The following is an 18,043-nucleotide window of genomic DNA, read 5'->3' as shown; positions in this document are numbered from 1 at the left end:
TCGCTTTGTTTGTTTCAACTGAAAGATACAGTGTTATGGTTGTAAAGACAATTATCTTATCAGGTATATTTTCTATCAAAATAGAGTGGTTGGGTGCAGATCAGGTTAAGGGTACTCTATGGGGGACATGTAATTTGAAGGTGGTAAAAGTGAAGTTATGATCGCCAATAACAACACCAAGTAGTGGAATTAGACATTCTGCACTCACTAAGTGGTAGAGTAAATTTACAATACTGGGAGAGTAATCCTGAAACTGGCTGTTATATATCCCATATCACACACAAACAGCATGGTAAAGAAAAGCAACAAAATTATTTTCACTCACATAAGTGAGTGAGTCTGGTGTTACGGTTTTAGCAGTATTCCAGCAGTATCACGCCGGGGACACCAGAAACAGACATGACATGTTGTATCCACGTGGAGAATCAAACCCGGGCCTTCAGAGTGAGGAGCGGACGCGTTAACCATTAGGCTACCCCACCTCCCATCCATATTCAGAAAAATAATTCTGCTAAAAGCAGAGTCGATTGAACAATTGTGACTGTATCATGAGCACATGTGTGTCAGCAGTATTACATTAAACAAATAGAGTGTGGGTCTGAACTCTTTCCTGGTATTGTAATGGTGAGGATGAAAGATACGGTTGTTGACATGATTATTGATGGGCACTATAGTGCGTTTGGCACAAAAGCGGACTGATGAATTGCAATCTAGCTCGAAAACTAATATACATAACACACTCAATGAAAGCTTTTGGCAGATTTATTTCCCAAAAATAAAACAAGTTGTTTAACAAACTATCATAAAAACATCAACACAGTTCACTGTGGTACGAGGGAATGGGTTGGGTTTAAATGGTTGGTCATTCACCTGTTTTCACACAGTTATTCCAGTAATGTCGCAGCTTATAAGCTAAATGTAGGTTCCAAGGAAATGTAGGTGCCAGTCATTTCTCACTTTGGTGCATAGAAACAGAATCGGTGTCAGCCGTGATTCGCTAGGCGCTTGTGTACCCATGGGACGCAACTCTGTACAGGGGATTGAGTCCTTTAGACGCCTGTGTCCCAAAGGAGATACAATGCGCTATTTCCGGTATTAAGTGGTTCCTTAAAATAGCATATTGACAGAAGTTATTGTCGGATGCTCCAATGAAAATGTCACAAAACTCTCGGTAAGTGTGAAAACTACACAGTAACCACAAAGCATTTGTCACCAAATTGTGAAACTTTAATTGCCTTGTTCTAACCGCCCTTCTAATCCCGGGGTTGCCAAATTTGAAAAATATGCCCTTTGAGGTATTAAACAACTATCCCAGGTAATCACTTCAGGAATCACTACATAGTCAGTTAACATGCGGAAGTTTGAACTGAAACTGTGCTTCTACTCTTTGCCAAATGATCATCTGTGTTCCAGTTCTGGCATCAAACGTGTGTAGTCGCTGGAATTCCTTTGTTTGTTCCTGAGCCTTGATTAACTGCTCAGAAATTAAGGTTGGGCACCTAGTCACCTTGCGCAATCCTTTAAGTAAAGAACTTTCAAGAAAACCATGTATTCATATCCAAATTCAAAATGTAGTCATTTACAATCCAAATGCCCCTCCGTTCCATTTTAGAAAGAATTTTGTTTAAGGCTTTTCTAAACAATACCTTTTTAAAGGATTATATTGTTTGTAAAACAGTGAATTTTATCAGAAACGTAACTCGTAGAGGAAGACTAGTATGTAAAAGATCAACAGACCGATTATTAGAATATTTAAGATGTTACAGATCTGATAACACAGGACCTGTTTTGTATATGTAATCTTAACAAAATATTTTTTTATTTTAGCTCAACCAGAGACGAATGTCTGCCTCATTACGCCTGTCTTCATCATGTCTGGCCAGCATCAACGAAGAAGGTGACGACGGTGGAGGAGTTTTCACCAACGGGAAACTACAAGACTGCACAAACCTGGGAGGTCCTGCAGTTGGACATAGAAGGCATTCAAGTTTCAGTCTGGAACCCTGTCGGAATAGGCGTCCTCTGAACACAACTGACATTGATATGTTTGAGCACCAACTTACCACCGAGTCTGACAGACTCCAAAAGTCGCAGTCATGGAGTTCGTTACTGTCTGGTTCTGCCTTCAGATCTGTGAGTTCAGAGAGTTTGAATGAGAGAAACAATGACATGACAGCACATCAGTTTGCAAACACTCCGAATACAAGGAAGAACCAGAGGAGTTATTCGTTTTCTGCCATTCCTGGAACAAATTATAATCAGCATTTTGCCAGACACGATCCAGTCGGCGAGGATCAAGCAGTGAATAATGAAAACATTGAGCCTAAGTTACGCCGAGCTAGCATTCAGTGTGAAGCTGTCTTGACAGGAGGCGGAAATAAGAAGAACCAAGGTATATTCAAAGATGTTGATTTGGCAAACGTGTCACAAGACATGCCGAGTCCTCTCCATGCAGTTTTGCATGGTTTCAAAGCTCCACAGTCCCAGAGTAAAACTGCGAGTATGGTGGAGCAGCCAGTCCAAAAATGTGTACAAAAAAACAGTTCACTATTTGGATCGCAAAGTGTGAACATATCCAGTTTTTCAAATGTTATTCAAAGGCGAAATTCGTTCAATGTCGAAACCAGTCTGTCTCCTAGAGGAAATGAACCGTATTATAATGGTCACTCCAGAACATTAAGCGAAGCTGACATGAACGTTTCCAGACTATCAAAGGGAAGTAGTGTACCAAGCAATATCCATGTTCTCAGTCGGGATACACCTAAAGTGAACAACTACTTTGCTAAACATTCTCCAAGCAGTTCCATCCTTTTTCAGAATATGAAGAATGAAAAGCACCATTCTGGAATTTCTGACAGGTCATATGGTCCAAGGACCCATTCTGATGGCAATCTGACACAAGACCCAAGACATAACTCCTTCCAGAATGTTAGACGGGTTGAACCCCGAACCTACACAAACAACCAAAATCAACAGAATGGCATCAAAGAAAGTAGAAAGAAATCCGAGGGTAATGTGTTTGTTGATGACAGAGTATCAGTATCTTGCATCTCACCAGCAGATGGCAACGCTATAAGCAAGGACAATATAGCAGCTGAAACAAAATCAACGGTTCATCCAACAGAATTATCTGAAAATAAAGACTGTGATAATGATCAAGGGAAGGAACAAGAACCAAACAAAGATGATCATTCATCTTCGGACACTGAACATGAACAGAACCAAACACCATCAATCCAGATCCCTTACCACGAGAAAAAGTTCAGCATAGCTTCTGATGAAGGGTACGTCACTTCTCCTCCAAGTACCCCGTGTGGACGTCACGCCCATAGTATTGTCTCCGAAAGCAGTTGGATCTCCACCGACTTCGACGACACTTCGTCAAGTTGCGAACCAAGTCCTGTTCACGGTATAGGGAAAGTGATGCCTGTATTTCTTAAGAGAAATGACATCTCTCACGACTATTCCAAAGCTAAACATTCCCGCCGATCATCTGACTATGGAAGTACTTCCGAGATTGACAGGGTTCAGGAGCGAGAGTGTGAGGCACATCGAAGTGATGACGGTGTAAAACAAGATTTATATAAGACTGATAGTTGTGCATCTTTGCCTTTCCGTCAAACAGAAGTGTGACTCTTGTCTCATGGGTAACAACTGTGTATTTGTCCTACTTTCGTTTCGATGTCTGTGTCTCAACGCCAACTGGAACAGTTGAGGTCTGACAAATGACAAGGGGTTCTGTTTTTTTAAAAAAAATCTATTTATTGGACACTGGTCCAACGAACATTCTTTTTGTACCACTTGTGATTTTTTCGTATGTTCATGTTTCACACGAGTGCATTTCATCAGTTCCACAGTTCCCGACCTTGCGTACTTTAGGTGCGTGACGTGGTGAGAATATCACGTTTTGTTGAAAACGTCTTGTTTTGACCCCCTTTCGCTTTAAATGCATTTCAATTTTATATGAATCTTGGATTACAACTGCCATGACAGTTTCTCGGTAACAAGGAATCCTTGCAAGTTGTTTTTCACCGTTGTCTTCATGAATTTGATAACCATATGCGTAAAACGGTTAATCTTTGTTCTCATGTATCTCCAGTGTCATTTATTATTAGGGCAACACTGGGAAAGGGTCTGTTTGTAAAACATAGGCGCATGGGCAATTGAGAATGCTAAACACTATCATGGCAGGAAAGTAGTTTATACCCACAATGCACACCGTTAAATCATACATGTTAGACATACTTATATTCCTCATTGGACACTTTGAATCAAAATAACATTTTTGATCTCTAACCATGAAACTACAAAGACAATCAAACTTGTACTTATATGTGTGTGGGCAACGGTACCGTTTATAACAAAACAGCAAGTTAGAATTGCTTTTTATAGTGCTAAAGTTTCTTTCTCCTTTCTGCGATTACTTGGCTTGTATTAAACATAGTACTGTTACGTGTGACAGCTGCAGTATAGAATAGGATAGTTTTCACCTGACAAGCATATCACCTGATCACATCATCAATATATTAATTATTCGTACAAGTTTCAGTGGACCTGCATTATGTGCAGATGCCAGTAAGAAACAGATTGGTATACCGGATATAATGTTGTAAACGCGTTCATGCATTTAAAATTGACTCCAACGTACATACAGTGGAAGCTGTCTAAACCAGCGCTCATTGGGACTGAAGAATTAATCCGGTTTAGACAATGCGCTGGATTGTAGAGCTGATGATACTGAGATTGTGTGCCAATGATGACAAGTTGCCGGATTGGTCAGATGCCGATTTTGACAGCTTCCACTGTACACAAATTTATTGACAACAGCGCATTATCTCTTAATGTAGATTGCTCGTACCGAAGAATTACTGTATTAACGTATAAATTGCCAGGCGACTGGATCGAGAACACTTTAACCTTGATACCTTCGTCTGAATGAACCAGGATATACCAGGTATTTCATATCCACAGTAATCAACACTCTGTTTGTGATAGTCAGTAGGCCAGCTTCTGTATTAGTTAACGAAAGGGTGCACACTATGTGCAATGATGAAAAGCGAAAATCCTGTTCGTTTCAACGTGCTTATATAATACGCGGATACATTCCAGTGATTCATTGATGAGGTAATGTTAGGTCATGCTCAAGCGATGAAATATGATTGATTGGTGTATGTAAACTATTTACAACGACAACTGATACTCATGTGTCAGTTTTCTTGTGTGTCACTGTGGAATTAACCCATGAAGGTATATCCCGGCATGGATTAAGTCAAGGCATTCATGTCTGGTGCAAAATGCTTGGAGGGGTTTTGGTAAAACGATACTGAGCTTGTCTTAAAGATGTTTGTAATCCTGTTGCAGATATGTTTTTGATTCATTGCAAGATATGTTGTGAAGGCATTCCTCGTCAGTTTATATACTGGCAACTGAAAGAAACGCAACACAGATTCAACGGATATGCTGGTTGTACCCTCAATAATTATTTAATCCATGTTTGAAAGTTCAAAGGTAACATATAACTACGATAGAATCAATTATGGCTTCTCCCGATAAGCAATCAGTTGTAAGGTAATGGAAGCGAAAGCGCGCTTGTCACCGAAAATATGCGGAATTAAAACGTGTTTATTAATCGATCTGTAGGAAAATCAGTCAATGAACATATTTCTGTCGTTTCTTTTGTCTCGCGTTTCTTTCACTAGGCAGTATTGCGCTTAGATTTCAGTTGGATGTGTTGTATGTGCTTTTTGTAGGTAACGAATATATGGGAAACAACTGTTATAGCATAGTATAGGCCAGACAGTGCTTAAATCCAATAGCTTGCACTATTGGGCATGTATATTATGGTAAAAAGATTCAAAGAGTTTGCAGTCGTGGTACTGCCCTGGTTCAAGAATTGCACTCGATGAAGTCCATACATACATTTCCCTCAATGAATATGATGGAATGGGTTCTAAAGTTGTATACTCATAAATGTGTAAAATAGATGCAACATGCAATTATCAAACTATCCAACGATTCTGCTACGACGAAATGGTTTATATAATTGTATCGTGAAGAGACGTGGCGTCAGCGTTGTGTATAATGAAGGGGACACCAAAATAAGTTCGTCAACATGAACAGAAACCATGTTTCATATCTTTTTGGGATACGAAGATTTAAACCGATTATTTTAACTCCAAGAGTAATGTTTGGCCTGAAATGACTGCAAAAGCAAGCGTATGTACAGACAGAAATCAAAGTGTGACAAAACATACTTGTTAGACTTTGGCTTCAATTTTGTAATGAAAACTAATTTATACTGACCCTGTCCAGTTTTACATAAGAACTTGACCAAGGTAAATTTGATGACATGTTAACATCGGAGGCGTGTACTGGCATGGCGCCTATAGCGGCAAGGGTATGTCTAATTTCAGGGCTTCTGTGGTGCAGTGGGTTAAAGCTTTCATCTCCCCAAGGGATATAGGTGCACTTGGTCACATGATGAACTGTGCGCCACGTGATACGCGTTTGCCCGTGATAAGACTCTTATATATGATATACGCTTGCGGCTAAGAACATGGTGTCACGTTATTGGTGAATAAAACCTATATTTATAAATCTGGTTCGTCCTGTTATAGCTGTGTACGCTTTGTGTTAATGTATTTATAGTGTTGTGTTCTCAATGTGCATGAGTCCTTTGATATTATGCATTTATTTTAATGCCAATTGTATTCAAATAAGGCCGTAGTGCTCGACACGCCCGCTTGTTATGCCGAAGATCAGGGTTCGATTCCCCACATGGGTACAATAAAAGTAGTTCACTCAGGGAACAAGTGCCACCCTCTCACCGCATTATGACCAGTGAACACGGTATTTATCTTATCGAACACCTCATTGTTAATTTTGAACGGTTTGAAACATGGACATCGGGTCGTACACTTCATCCAACCTGTGTAAATCAAACGATTCGAATTTTGCATCTTGCCTTTTTTCCCCGCAGGTATTTTCTTAGTAAAGTCCCCGTGTTGTAATTCCCCTTCATAATATTCACAGTGACTACGTTTGAACATTTTTATTTATTTATTGGAATGCGAGGGAAGTCTTTTCGTAGCCATCGCTAAATTTTGCAGACGACTCATCAAAACAGATCTCCCACCCTGGGACACAAAATGGAAAGTGCTTCAAACACTGTCGACTCCGTGCACAGACTGACAGTGACGGTTAAGAACATTCTTCATCATTCTGTGAGTCTACTTCTGCATCTATTAGACATATCCTGCTGAGACCCATTCAATGATAGGCAAGGTTAAGAAGGATGACTGACACCTGATGGCAATATATTGACATCCTGGGACATCTTCCCCGTTCAGTCTTCCCCATGTCCGCCATTGTGACGACCAATAATATATTACGACGCTCTGCTATCCAGTCAGTTCCGCAGTCAAACAAGTACACGATTCGTCACATCTTACACATTCAATACGTTACCTAAATATACTATTCAAAAACTGTAGGGAATATTCCATTTTACGAACATACCAGTAACCAATGCCAATTCATATGAGAAAATGTACAACACATCCATACATATGAAACATTTCCAAAGGAATGGAATAACATCTCTTAATCATCTATTTACCTATTGGCTTCATCGATTTCTTACAAGGACTGGAAAGGCATTTCTACAACGAAACAGAATTCATTCTCCAGTTGAAATTGTTCAGCAAATAGCATTCACTGGCAATAAAAATCCAGATTACTTCTAGACATTGGCATTCGTTTTGAAGGAGTTTCACAGTCAAATCACTACGTCACGTCATGACTCTGAGACACAAAACATCGGCATTGAAAGTGTGCACGCTGGACATTACCAATCTTCTGTTGCCAGGCGTCTGAGTGTAAGTCTGAGGAAGATATTATGGCTTGCAGCTCGTTGCAACCAAACAGGTACAGGCATACCTCTGGTTACCACTGCAGCCCAACATCATACATCCGGGTAACACAGTTGCGTGGTCTTACCACCACAAGTCAGAGCACAGCAGCCAGGGTGCCTGGACTTCAGAGGATATCCGATCAAACTGTAAGGAACGCGTTGGAAGAGATTGGTCTGAGAGCCAGGACACCCGACGTAGGGGTCGTGCTACTCGTCACTATTGGGCTCAGCGTCTCCGTTATCTAAAAATACCCATTTAGTTGTATAGACATTACCTTCTTCTAAACTGGTGTAAAATTGGTGCGCTAAAGTCTATTTGTGGACGAGTTATACATGTTTGAAAATACAACATTTTCGCAACAGATTTCTCGTCTAAGCCTTTCTCTTTTTTGGATAGTATAGTTCACACATTCAAATAAACAAAACAGGAAATTTAAATTTTTTTCGAACTTTTCGTTTCTATATTTATTTACGAATTTTGTTTGTTACTTTATTGCGCGGTTCGGGATTTGAATCTCGTTTGTAGCTGACAATACAGTCACCTGCGTACTGTGCTACCTGTGTCTGCTGCAGCGACAAGTCACTGGGAATATGCAAAGGTTCAGTTTATCGTGTATTGAAATGGACCGCAGTGCTCAGCATTCAGCATCAGTGGGTTTGTTTACGATCAAGAGGAAAGTCTGGTCACATGATATGTACCGAACAGAAAAAAATAATGCAATTTTCGAAAATATACAATCACATTAAAGTACGCTCTCAGGTTTATGCCTTAAACGCATGGTTGCGTTTCTTTTGCTGGTCAGTATACGCAAACTAACTTGTGTCACCGGCATCTCTCGTTGTGGGCAGTTCATATTCCGCAATATAGCTTGTGGGCTTTAGTGTAAACGTGGGGTCGCATCTGCAACTTGTCATTGTATATCTACATCATGGTAAATAGTAAAAATAGTTACAGTTTACCCAAACAAGTCACATAAATTAAGGGGCGGTGAGGCAGCCTAGTGTTAGGAGGTCTAAGACCCAGGTTCTGTTCCCCCAATGTGCGAAGCCCGTTTCAGGTGTACCTTTACTGTGATATTGCTGGAACATATCTAAGAGCGGAGTAGAACATACTCACCCATTCTTATCCTCTTCCAGGGAACCTGAACTTTGAAGTCTGGTAGAGGCAAAACACATTGAGGATCGTTACAAATGACATTCATCTTGTGTATGCTTCATCATTTCACGTTATCACCACACGCAAACACAATGCATGGAAAGCACGTGCACAACGTGATATCCTCCTACACGTGCATGGGGTATCATTATGAATCTTGACGTTTTTTCAGGCAAGTCGATAAATCATGGATTTCAAGGTCATATCACAGAAAATTGTAAACCCGAAATTTTCATGTCATACTCCAGTCACCTAACAAAGGGGATAACTGAACGAGCAGCTTTGCTTTGAATGAAATCCATGCGGTGATGCATTCTCAAAATATCCATTATTATTGTATCAGCATTGATTCAATCCCATATACCTCTCGATTTCGACAATCGCACATTGAAAGTACAGTTCCCCTACTTCTTTTAAGAGTGGATAATTGGCACAGGGTAAGTAATACAGGGGAGTAGAAACAGGGGAACCATTTGCCTTGACATCCCAATCAACTCTTTGATTAACTTAAGTGTGCAGGTAAATTACACAAAGTGTGGTATGCTCCTGTATAATTCAAGACACGTGGACAGTGTATGACCTACATATTTTATAGATTTGTCAAACTATGAAGAAAAATGGACAAATGTATAATTATTTTATTAAAACATTGCCTTCCACGTATCAGCTAAGCATTTCAGCGACTACGCTTGTCGTAAAAGGCGACTAACGGGATAGGGTGGTCAGGCTCCCTGGCTTGGTTGACACATGTCATCGGTTTCCGATTGCGCAGATCAATGCTCATGTTGTTGATCACTGGATTGTCTGGTCCAGACTCGATTATTTACAGACCGCCACCATATGGCTGGAATATTGTTGAGTGCGGCATAAAACTAAACTCACTCACTCACTCACAACATTTCATAGAATCTAGCGTACGGCATTGTGGCATCTGTCATGCCTGCACAGGACCCCCGGCAACGGATTGCCTTAGATAGGTTATGATACAGTGTAGTCTTATTTACCAAATAAAGAAAACAACACCTGACAATGCATTTGAAACTCTGTGTAGGTTTAACGTGTTGAGTAAACTGTTGTTTGGGCAAAATGACTCTACTCAAAAAATATCTCACAGTTTCACTTTGTTTAGAAAATTAATAAGAACATTACACCTAAAATAAAGACAGACAGGTGCGACCTTGAGAGTAAGTGAGTTTAGTTTTACGCCGCACTCAGCAATATTCCAGCTATATGGCGTTGGTCTGTAAATAATCGAGTCTGGGCCAGACAATTCGGTGATCAACAGCATGAGAATCGATCTGCGCTATTGGGAACCGATGGCATGAACCAATCAAGTTAGTTCCTCTTACGACAAGCAGAGTCGCCTTGTATGGCAAGCATGTGCTGCTAAGGCCTATTCTACCTTCACGGGTCGCGAACTTGAGAACACGTTGGGCAGTATTGCCTTTCAGCAACCCACATCATATACATGAACCCGTGAAGATCCAGGTTTGAATTGGTTGTTCTATAGCAACCAGTTCTTATCGTAGGAGGCGATAACGGTATCGGATGGTCAGACTCGATATTTTGGTTGGTGCTTGTCATCGTATAAAAATTGTTCATGATGTTGATCACTAGATTGTCTGGTGATGACTTGAACATTTACAGGCCGCCTCCATATAGCTGGTATATTTCTGAGGTGTAAAGCAACACACACGACATAAGTGATTTTAGACTCTTCAAGCGTTGTTTAGGCAGTATAGTCTTGTTAGGTTGAACAATCAGATGCAGATATTATACCTGATATCATACGACCGTGGTGTCGATGCACTTGGTGTGACGTTATACAACCACTGAGTTTACTTTTCCAGCCTTCACTGAATTCTCTCCATGACAAGCAGGTTACCAGTCACACCCTAGAGACGTCCTTTAGTATTGCCAGAGGTATGCCTTCTCTTGTCTCTCGGTCATACTCTTGGCATGTACGGAAACCCAAAAATGTCCAAAACAACGCTGAAAGATAAGGAGAGACGCTGGGTGATTTGAAATTTTTATTCCTAAACTGCTGACTGACTGTTTGTCATGCAATGTAAAGTAATGGACGATCACTTGTAAGGAGAACCTGCAACTGTGGAGAGCGATTAAAAACTGGAGTTCCAATGTCAGCACACTCTGGCTCAGCACCTACAAAAACATGTATCACGTAATCCCCGACCGTTGTTCAAAGTCACGTAATTCTACAAAACAAGTGATTTATTACTCGGGATCTATCTCTCCAGTTACCCAACAGACATACAGACTGGGAGAAGGTCATTAACAAAACCTATATCAGCAAACAGTCAAGTGAGTCAGTGAGATCAACGCCGGGGACGGCACGTTGTAAATACAGCCTCCACAGCACAGGTGGATAACATCCTGACAATAATCTCTAGACACATGTCAGGTGTTAGCTTAGTGATTTACACACTGTAATCAATGGCGTAGTCTAGGTGGTCTGTGTCATATAACAGGCGGAACAAGGGTGGCCCGGTCGTTTCTAGCTGTCTGCGTGTCAGGAGTCGATGATTGTGGGTTCGAATCCCGGTTCGTAATGATTATGCAAATTATGTTAAATTAAGGTAAAATCTGTATTGCGAGGACTGTGGAGGTAAATTTGAATTTTGAGATTTAAAAAGAGGTTTGAAAGAGTGAATGAGTAGTATGTGAGTTGGTATCAGAACACTGCGGTCTGTGTTCGAACCTGGACCAGAGAAATCATGGAAATGTTTCACATAACATGGGAGCATACAGTCAGAAAACAAAGGCACTATAAACCACCATCGGGGGCGGTGGGGTAGCGCAGTGGTTAAAGCGTCCGCTCGTCACTCTGAAGACCCGTGTTCGATTCCTCACATGGGTAGAATGTGTGAAGCCCATTTCTGGTATACCTTTTCTGTGATGTACTTGGAATATTGTCGAAGGAGGCGTAAGTTGAGCTGAGTTGAGTTTTATGTCGCATTGGCATTATTTCAGCCCTACAGGACCGGTGAAGGTATCGGGGTGGAATAGGCCTTCAGCAACCCATGCTTGCCATAAGAGGAGACAAAAGGGATAGGGTGGTCAGACTCGCTGACTTGGTTGACACATATCATCGGTTCCCAATAGCGCAAATCGATTCTCATGCTGTTGATCACTGGATTGTCTGGAATACTGCTGAGTGCGGCATAAAACTAAACTCACTCACTCACTCACTCACTCAGCCTTATAACGACGAAACCAAGTCTGCATCCATGGACATTTAAAGTACAAAGCTTAAATGATTTGAATTGTTGTTTTTATATATATATAAAAACGATGTAGAACCAGAATTATTACTTATCCACCTAAACCACCATTTAGACATTGTGACCAACCACTGGTAGATTTAATCAGATTTTTTTCTCAACTCGCTAGGTGTTCATGTGCTGTATAGTGTCCGTGGATGTAGAAACACACATGCACACGCACGCACGCACGCACGCACGCACACACGCACGCGCGCACGTACGCACATATTTATCCAGTACTATTGTTCTTTTAACTGTGATTGTGTATGGTATCTATTGCTGATCTCCTTTTCTCTTCTTGCATACCGTATTTGTTATTGTTTATCTTGTCTATTTGACTAAGCATGTTTTCTGTAAATGAACATTTATGTTATAGTGATCCGTTTATGTTACGCTGAGAGATTTCAGTTAAAGAGGTGGTGGCTTTCATGACAGCAGGTATAGACAGGTAAGAGATATTTAAATGGTAATGGTGCATTTTAGTTATTACCATGAACGGTATTAATTCACAGAAACTACGGCATCTAGTGATATATATGTATATTTTACATAACACACCAAACGTGTACACACGCGGGCCATGAAGGGACGGGCGCATGGTATAAGGGAGATAACTGTGTATGGACTACGGCCGGAGTCCTGGCGTCCCTGAGGATGTCAGTTTATTTTCTTCGCAGATAAACACGTCCACTTTATATCAGTATGGATGATCAGTTGACAGTCAGCCAAACCAGTTGATGATAGAATGAACAGTCAGAAGTCTAAAGTGAAACTGATCTTTGACTCTTAATTCTTTGATGAAACTTGTCTTTAGAAATAAACGATATGGGGAGTTGTTTATCGGCCATTGCCTTTAATAACTTTTCAGTTACCTACATCATTAGGTTGCGAAAGTACATTGAATTTCCAGAATGTACGTTGTCGTAGAGGAATGTTTTATGGTTAAAAAAACAAAAAAAACCCAACTAAACAAAAAAAATGAGTGTAGGTTTTGGGGAGACCTTTTTTGACATGAATACCCACGAGGGAAATATGTTTTACGTAAGAAGGTTAGTTGCACGCCCTCTGGGTACACCCTTCTTCTTATTCGGGTACACCATCGTATTTGGTACACAGTTTTATCCTTAAAACATCTGTTAAGGTGCACGATAATGCATTTTTTATATTCTACTCCCTGACAATACTTCGAATCATACACTTTTCTACAAGTCTCTGAGATTTATGCTAAATAGTCTTCCAGGCCAGTCTTAATGAGATAATGCATATTCCTGCAAAATATTGCCTGCGCCGAATACATGTGACAGTCAATGTGTAAAATCAGTCAGTTTGTAAATTGCCTGATTCACTCAGTCGCTTCCTATGACAGAAGATGAATACGATGAGCTCAAGGCTGTAGCACATGTCCTGTGAGTGTATCTTAGTTTTTTCTCGAAAGGTTTTTATACACATACAATGATAACACGCACTGACACTGACATTCAGTCAAATAAATCAACTAATTTTTCAGGCAATTTGTACATTGACAGAAATTTTCAGGCAATTTACAAATAACTGATTTCATACATTGACTGTAACAAACATGTATATACGAGTACTGGTGTTACGATGGCCAATGAGTCTCCTTGGCGTTCTGCAGTCTACTGTGTCAACTACACCCACTGAAAATCTCGATGTTTAAGAGAGCTAGTTTGTTATAAAAATAAACATGATAGGATGTTGTAGGCTTGCATTTTTGTCAAATCGATAGCAGGATATCGTTAATCAATTTGCTATGACGTCAGACTCTCACTAAAACGGTAATCTTTGGTTACCATGGGGACGTCATTTTGAAGTTGCGTGGTATCTGTTAATTATAGTTCTCATGGTTCCACATCAATCAGTCGGGGTAGTGCTCATTGATTATTACGAATGGATGCATTTGGCCTACAGCCACATCAACGCACAGTCGACTTATCAAGAGAATGAAGCTCCGTAAAATGTGACGTATGAGAGTCCAGGTGACTGGGAGAACGGTCATGTTCACAGACATGTACAGTTGTTTCTATCAGAGAAACCTTACATGGTACACATGGTTTGGCATGGTAATTCAGCGAGGTGTGCATATCACAGGAGTTGGAATCTTGCATATTTATTATGTATTTGGTTCATGTCTTACCTAGATTTCAATTTTATTTCCATAATTCCATGTAGATTTCCAGAATTCCAGTGCCTTTCGTCGCGATGTTTCTTCATGAGTCCAGAGGAAAACTGTAGGAAATGGGGTTGCGCAGCATAGAGAATATGGCCAGTCTTCTTACATGCTAACGAAGTGAGCAAAGGTTGGCAACGTACTTCTCTCGCTTCGGATCGAAAAATATTTTTCATGTTAAAGAAAATATCGCCACCATCAAAGGTACACTCACGGTTTCCTCACTTGGTTGTGCTCTCAGATGTCCTACCCCATTTTAAATAATTACTATTTGTGAAATATCTTTTATTCAACATTTTGAACGCCACTCGTAGTATTCAGATCGTTTTCGCCTCCATGGTGTCAGTTTCCGGTTGAACGGGGTGACGGAACAAGAATAAGCAGCAATTAAAAAGAAATACCATATTGCCTAATTTTATCTTGAACCTTTTGGAGTTTATTTGTCTGATCCGTCGTCACTATTGTTAGAATTTTCGTAACATTATTCTACATGAAAACACTTCTGGCGTAATGGGCGAATGAAGCAGGGGAGGCAACTGTAAGTATTCCGTATGGAATAATACCCTCCTGTTCCTTCACTCCGTTGAACCGGAAGCTGGAAGGGGGAATCGAGGCGAAGAACGGTCTGATATACCACGTGTCGCGCTTAAACCATTGAATAAAAACTATTTCACGTGAATAATTGTTCAGCATGGTGATGGAAATGTGAGAGTACAACCAAGTGAAGAAATGGGTGTATACTTTTGATGATGGCGATATTATATTTTGACATGAAAAATATTTTTCGAACCGAAGCGAGGAAAGTGCGTTGCCAACCTTTGCTCGCTTCGCTCGCATCGCTCGCATGTAAGGAGACTGGTCATTTTCCCTACGCTGCACAACACATTTGCGCTACAGTGTTCCTGTGATTAGTCCAAGAGGCACTTTCACATCATAAACCCCTACTGACTCTTTTGTCATGTCTCGCCTTTATGACTATCATGCTGTTCCGATTTCAGCATATCCGACCTTATTCTTATGTTGCTATCAAGCACTGGAGAAGAGGTTACTTTGTTTTTGACGGCTGTCTGTAAATCAAAGAATCGAAACCAGTGATTGATATCTGTGTCATATCTTCCTAAGTACCCTCTGTTCTAATACGGCCCTTTCATCGTGCGAGTGTTCTGGATTCGTGATAGGCTGCAATCAGACATGGTTTTGCAATAAGCTGTTTTTTTTAAAAGTGATCATTCCCAAAGCCTCGGTAATTTGCGTAGCTTCGAGAAAAATAGAACCTCTTCCCCAGCACGATGCCAAAACGTTTTGTCCAGATAGAAACCCGGCCAGTCATGTAATCGCAGATCAATGGCGTCTCCAACCCCATCTTTGACAAAAGACAAGGTAGCCATTACATGTCTTAAGTGACACATCAACGAAAACCACTACTTTCTGCTTTTCAGTTAAACATAAAATGCCAAATCTATCCGTCGCACGTTGATCCACAAGCAAACTGTAGCGCAAATGGTGTTGCGTAGCAGGAAGAAACAGACCAGTTTTCATGGGTCAGAGCAAAGGTTGGCAACTTACTTCCCTCGCATCGGATCGAAAATATTTTTCATGTCAAAGGTATACATCCATTTCATCACAGATTTGTAATTACTCACCTGAAATATACTTTATTCAACAATTTACGCGCAACTCGTGGTAATCGTTCTTCGCCTCCGTGTCCCCTACCAGCTTCCGGTTCAACGGAGTAAAGGAACAGGAGGGTAGTATACTTGTGTAATTACTTGTCCGTCATATGGAATGCTTCTGGAGTTACCTCCCCTGCTTCATTCACAAACTGCGCCAATTGTTTTTGTATGCAGAATAAGTCTTCGAAAACTCTAACAATAACGACGACAGATAAGAAAATTAAACTGGTAAAATTAAGCAATATGGTATTTCTTTTCAATTTCTGCTTATTCTTTCTCCTTCGCTGGCAGGGCAATGGAGGCGAAGAACAATCTGAACACCTCGAGCTGCGCTTAAAATGCTGAATAAAATGTATGAGAGCACTCTCAAGTGAGGAAATGGCAGTGTAGTTTTGATGGTGGCGATATTTTATTTTGACATGAAAAATACTTTTCTAACCGCAGCGGGGTAAGTACGTTTCCAGACTTGGCTCGCTTCGTTCGCATATAAAAAAGCTGGTGATATTGTCTATGTTGCGCAACCCTATTTCCGCTACATTTTAAATGTGGTTGATCAAATAACTCCATGGATCCATTGGATCTATATTTCTTCACATTTATCTGCTGATGAGTTTGGGTTTACGCTACTTGGCAATATTCCAGCAATATCACGGCGTGGGGAACCAGAAATGGACTTCATCCATGTACCAATGTGGGGAGTCAAACACGTGTCTTCAGCGTGACGAGCGAACGATTCAACCACTAGGCTACCCCACCGCCCTATCATCTGATGAAGACAATGCCCCATGAGAGCAAATTCTGTGATGCGCGAATCGTTTAATGGTAAATTGGCTCATGTGAGTCAATGGCTTCATTAACTGATGAACCTCAACAAATACAAATTCAATCATTCGATTGACAAATACATAAACACACAAAACAATTCATTAAACACCAAACTTTAAGAATTATAAGAGCCTATATCAGCGAGGAGGATCGTGATGTTTTCCGCCGTAAAATGTCTATTGGGAGTTATGTCCCTTTGTTTTATAACTCTCATAAAATGGCAGCAATGGTAATACATGTATTTCACCAGGATGACTGCAGTTGGAAAGAATTCCAGAACCGGCCAGGGGTGAAAATTGGGAAATATGGACGTTCTGTGTGCGCCTTATTTATCTGTTCAGCCATCGCGGTTGGATATACCGAAGCAAGATATGACAGCGTGGAGTTTATGGTGTTGTTGGTAAGTACACCATTCTGTGTTGCAGCTTAGTAGGGACGCTTTATTTCTGTGATACGACATAAACATGATCTTGACTTTAAAACCTGCATCGTTTGGGGCCTGAATCGACGTCGCTATCAGTGGATTGTGTAATGTTTTGACATTTGGAATATTTAAAAGCATCAGGCATGAACTTCTGAAAGTAGTTTCAATGATGATTTTGTGACCCCCCAAATGATTTACAAGTATATCAAATTTTGTGATTATCAAAATAGTGTCCTCAGGACTGGTTAAATAGAGAGATCGTCTGATGTATGGATAATTATGTTTTCAGTTTTGACTCACGAGTATAGTGCATTCTTCAGCTTTACGGCTAACGTCTGAGTTCATTCTAGACTATTTTCAACAGATGGGTTGCAAACTAACTGCAGTAGCACTAGTGTTCTCCGTGGTCTTGATAACTACGACTGCAGGGTTCACTCGACTCGCGAAGTCGTTTAAAAAACAGCTTGGGATGTTATGGAGAATGAATTATCATATACGGATCTGAGCTATTATGCATTCAGGTGAAAAATTTGATTCTGTCATTAGTTTTGTTGAAATGCACCAAATGTAAAAATGTGCTA

General features: G+C 40.5%; 1 protein-coding gene across 1 annotated transcript in view; it reads left to right on the top strand.

Annotated features, from left to right (window-relative positions):
* Positions 1 to 6,597, top strand: part of LOC137290886 (uncharacterized) — a 52,408-nt gene extending 45,811 nt beyond the window's left edge. Inside the window, exon 2 of the mRNA XM_067822055.1 lies at positions 1,828 to 6,597. Within this exon, the coding sequence (XP_067678156.1) occupies positions 1,828 to 3,633 (1,806 nt within the window). The 3' untranslated portion in view covers positions 3,634 to 6,597. The remainder of the gene's footprint in view (positions 1 to 1,827) is intronic.
* Positions 6,598 to 18,043: the final 11,446 nt, after the last annotated feature.

The sequence above is a fragment of the Haliotis asinina genome, chromosome 7 (assembly GCF_037392515.1).
Source record: "Haliotis asinina isolate JCU_RB_2024 chromosome 7, JCU_Hal_asi_v2, whole genome shotgun sequence".
Taxonomy (NCBI): Eukaryota; Metazoa; Mollusca; class Gastropoda; order Lepetellida; family Haliotidae; genus Haliotis; species Haliotis asinina.
The sequence above is the reverse complement of the archived record's forward strand: the minus strand, read 5'-3'. Positions and strand labels throughout refer to the sequence as shown.